This window comes from Vigna radiata, unplaced genomic scaffold, assembly GCF_000741045.1.
Source record: "Vigna radiata var. radiata cultivar VC1973A unplaced genomic scaffold, Vradiata_ver6 scaffold_7, whole genome shotgun sequence".
Lineage (NCBI taxonomy): Eukaryota > Viridiplantae > Streptophyta > Magnoliopsida > Fabales > Fabaceae > Vigna > Vigna radiata.
In genome coordinates this window covers 3,483,733-3,488,412 of record NW_014543262.1, presented here as the reverse complement: position 1 = coordinate 3,488,412, position 4,680 = coordinate 3,483,733, and the positions used below count along the sequence as shown (strand labels likewise).

The following is a 4,680-nucleotide window of genomic DNA, read 5'->3' as shown; positions in this document are numbered from 1 at the left end:
TTTTTTTTAAATAACCAAATGAGGGATGTCCCAACCGTTTATGCCACAACCAAATTTCTTTTTTGTTTTTATCTTGTATGTGATCATTCGCAAGACAAGTCAATCCTCTTTTATGGTTTTGTCCTGAGACATTTTCCACATAATACAGTCCTTCAATCTCTCTACCACTGACAATCTTCTCCTTGGAATGGATGTTCTGAAAAAGACAATGGGTTGGGTAAAACAAGGCAACACAAGAATGTGATTTTTTTAACTTGCTGACGGGGATAAGATTACAATTTAATGTAGGAACAAATAAAACATCAGGAATTGATAAGGAGGGTGAGAGGGATATAGTACCTATACCTTCAATAGGAGATGAGACCCCATTGACATTAATAACACTTTTAGAACAATTAGAGGAAAAACTAGTAAATATATGAGGATCACAAGTCATATGATCAGTAGCACCTGAATCAATTATCCAATCACTACCCTTAGTAACAACAGAAAGATTAAGAGCAAAGTTAGATAGACCTGACTTGACTACAAATCCGGCAGCAGTAGAAATATAACTCTTGAAAAAAGCACTGATTCCTATATTGTAGAGGATATCAGTGTTTGGCTCTGATACCATGTTAGAAGTGGGTTTTAGGCCTAACTCAACCCCACAAAACCGTCTTGTAAGGTGAGGTCTGTACCCCACTTATATATTATAAATTGGCCTTATCTCTAGTCGATGTGGGACTTCCAACAAATACAATTCGATTTTAAAAAAGATTGAAAATTTTAATTTAATTCTTCATTACATAACAAATTTTCAAATTCATCAATAGTTTCATGTTAAATTAGTTGTCAAAACATATTTTAATAAAATATCTCGAATAAAATGTGAACAATAAAAGTAAATTGGACCTTTTGACATTCCATAAAAACATGTTTTTTTAATCACAAAAACATGTTGTAATAGTCGATAATACTATTCGTCATATATCAATATATACATGTTAGAAATACTATGTTACTCAAACTAATATAATATATACTTATATATTTCAAAATAAAAGAAGATAAAATTATCCTATTGTCTCTTTATTTTTTACATATAAAGTCATATTCTCGTATTAAGTACTCATTTATGCTAGAAGTGGGTTTTAGGCCTAACTCAACCCCATAAAACCGGCTTGTAAGGTGAAGTCTACACTCCACTTATATATTATAAATTGGCCTTATCTCTAGTCGATGTGGGACTTCCAACACACCCCCTTCACGCTGAGGTATATACATCTCGAGCGTGAGACAAGATATTAATGGGTGGTCCGATAACGATCGAATAGCGGGTGGAACAATCTGCCTAACAAATATCGCTAGGATAGGCTCTAACCATAGCTCTGATACCATAATAAAAGGTTTAAAGAATAATTCTGATGTATTATTTAAAAGAGTAGAGTACCATATATATACATATAAAGATCCTATAATTCTTCATCTATTAAAGGAATGACAGGTGCACAAATATGCACAAATTAAAATAATATTTAAATTATAACTAACACAATATTTGATTGCCTAATATCCTTTAATAGAATATTTAGTATATCTTAACAATTTAAACAATCAAACATGATATATCATACAAATACATATATTAGTTTAAAATTATAACAAAATTCATCTAAATCACTTTTTAAGAAACACAAATCTTTAATGGAAGAATTTACTTTATCTCTCAGTCAAGAAGAATAAAACCTAAAATAACATACATTAAAAAACTTTTATTTTTGTTAGTAAACATACAAACTTTTTTAACACGCATACAATTCACACATCTAAAATAATATTTAATGGAATAAATGTTAGTTAATTAAGTGTCTTTATCTAAAAGTGATATGCCTAGTAGTCAATGGAAGAACACCAAATATCCCAATTAAGTTATTAAAACACCTTAGTTTAAACCTTTATATCATTAGCACCATTTTAATAAGAAAAATTGAATAATAGGAGATTAAACAATTACACTTGTCAATAATATATTTAAACTGTCTTGATATTTTTACCTGCTATCTCTTTACATAAAATATATATTTGATTTTAATTTTGGATTTTATTTGTTATAAAAAAAATTAATTTTAGTTCCTAAATTTTTTATTTAAATTTGACTTCTTTAATTTTTAATTATTCGTAACTTTTAATCTTTGAATTTCTTGAATAATTACTAAAGTTTTAATTATATGCAACTTTATTCAATTTTAAACTTTGAAAACTGAAGCACTATTTTATTACATTTTGATTAAAGTCCCTGCATTGCTATTCTTCTCAATTTTGTAAACGACCACAAGGATTATATACTTTACCCAATCTTATTATATTATGTTTAATGTAAAAAAAATTATAGATAATTGATCTTAACATTGAACAACATTATGATAGTTAAAGATTAAAAGATACAAATTGGGTAAAAGAAAATCCAAAGACCAAAATTATGAATATTATAAACTGAGGGTCTAAAAACTACATAAAATAATATGGACAAAAAAATTTCATATTTTATAAAGTATAAATTAATTGAGTAAAAAATATTAAAAGATAAGATAATAAATTTATTTATCAAATATTTTTAATTTAAAATAAAACTTGTTATTTAAATTTTATTTTTCTAAAATAAAATAAAAAAAAAACTTATAATTAATAAGTTTAGCATAGAGGTGAACATGTCAGTATTATATTAATAAAAATGTCAATAATCCATTTAGTATTAGGTGTATTGTCATATATCAACATGAAAGCAACATGATTTAAAGAATATAAACTAATACATGATTAAAATTGTTTAAATTTAGAAATTAAGAAACAAAGGGTACACAATTTAAAAAGTAAACAAAAATCACATTGGAAATTTTAAGAGGATAAAAAATACAAATAAATCTAAATGGTTTCTAAATAGTATGTTTTCATACACATAAATATGAAAAAGCAATTCATTTTACCTGTTTATAAAATTCAGCTCTTAACCAAATTAAAAAGAAAATTTCTTAGCATACTAAATTATAAATTTGATTAAGTTTAACATTGTTTTAAAAATCATGTCTATTAGGTACAAAATGATTGCTAATTAGCGAGGCTGAAGGTGTAATAAACGCGTAATATCGTGATGACACCTGTTACTTCTAGCTTTCGAAGATCATAATGATGAACAGAAATATACCTAATGAACAGAAAGAATGAAGAAGCAAACTTGGAAAGCACGGTGATCTATCTATATATATATTCCATTAGCCTCAAAGACTTTCACAACACTTTCATCTTTCCCTTGTTAACATGGCTTCTTCGTTGTTGATTTTGTGTCTTGTTTTGGTTTCGCTAGCCTCTTCTGCACTCTGTGCCGCCCCACGGAGACCAGTGGATGTTCCATTTGGCAGAAACTACATTCCCACATGGGCTTTCGATCACATCAAATACTTCAATGGGGGTTCTGAGATTCAACTTCATCTTGACAAGTACACTGGTACGTAACATATGAACAAAGTTCAACCTTATTATCTACTTAGTTCTAACAAAGTTGGTATGTTTAATGTTAATTCACCCAAATTTGAACAGGCACTGGCTTCCAATCAAAAGGGTCATATCTGTTTGGTCACTTCAGCATGAACATAAAGATGGTTCCTGGTGATTCAGCTGGCACAGTCACTGCTTTTTATGTAAGCACATCTTTTTATTCTAGTACAGTACTCTCATTGTAATATCAATAGTTGATTTGCTACGATTGGAACATGCAGTTATCATCTCAAAACGCGGAGCACGATGAGATAGACTTTGAGTTCTTGGGGAACAGAACAGGACAACCTTACATTTTGCAGACAAATGTGTTCACTGGAGGGAAGGGTGACAGAGAGCAAAGAATCTATCTCTGGTTTGATCCCACAAAAGCATATCACAGATATTCTGTACTATGGAACATGTATCAAATTGTGTAAGTATTTCAATTCGATTTTGGGATATAAAAGAAACAAACACAGAGATGAGTAATTAAAGTGTAGCATGTTTGTAATTACACAGATTCCTAGTGGATAACATCCCAATCAGGGTGTTCAAGAATCTGAAGGAGTTGGGAGTTAAGTTTCCCTTTGACCAACCGATGAAGGTTTACAACAGTTTGTGGAATGCTGATGATTGGGCCACAAGGGGTGGTTTGGAGAAAACAGATTGGTCAAAAGCTCCTTTCGTAGCAGAGTACAAAGGGTTTCACGTTGATGGGTGTGAGGCTTCAGTGAATTCAAGATTCTGTGCAACGCAGGGCAAAAGATGGTGGGACCAAACAGAGTTTCGTGATCTTGATTCCTTTCAGTGGCGAAGACTCAAATGGGTGCGTCAGAAATTCACCATCTACAACTACTGCACTGACAGAACCCGCTACCCTCAACTTCCACCAGAATGCAGAAGAAACCGTGACATTTAAATTTTCATCTGCAGCTTTTATCACTTCTTCCTCTGTTCTACCACAACTTTCTCACTGCATTCATCATTTACCAGTTACCACCTACCATTATTTATTACCATTGTATTGTTTGGAATGTGTAATTAAGGCCTTGGCTCTGATTACAGAGGAAACCTTATAATAAAACTACGTATGTTATGTAATTCTATTCTTATACTTGGCACCACCAATAATGTAATATTGAATTCTTATTATTGTACTTAAAG

At 30.4% G+C, this 4,680-nt stretch overlaps 1 protein-coding gene across 1 annotated transcript; it reads left to right on the top strand.

Moving 5' to 3' along the window:
• The first annotated feature begins 3,312 nt into the window (after positions 1–3,312).
• LOC106753948 (probable xyloglucan endotransglucosylase/hydrolase protein B) lies at positions 3,313–4,680 on the top strand. The gene is given in 4 exon segments (NM_001317303.1): positions 3,313–3,484; positions 3,577–3,677; positions 3,756–3,949; positions 4,036–4,680. Coding segments are annotated over 4 exon segments (861 nt in total). The 5' UTR covers positions 3,313–3,318; the 3' UTR covers positions 4,436–4,680.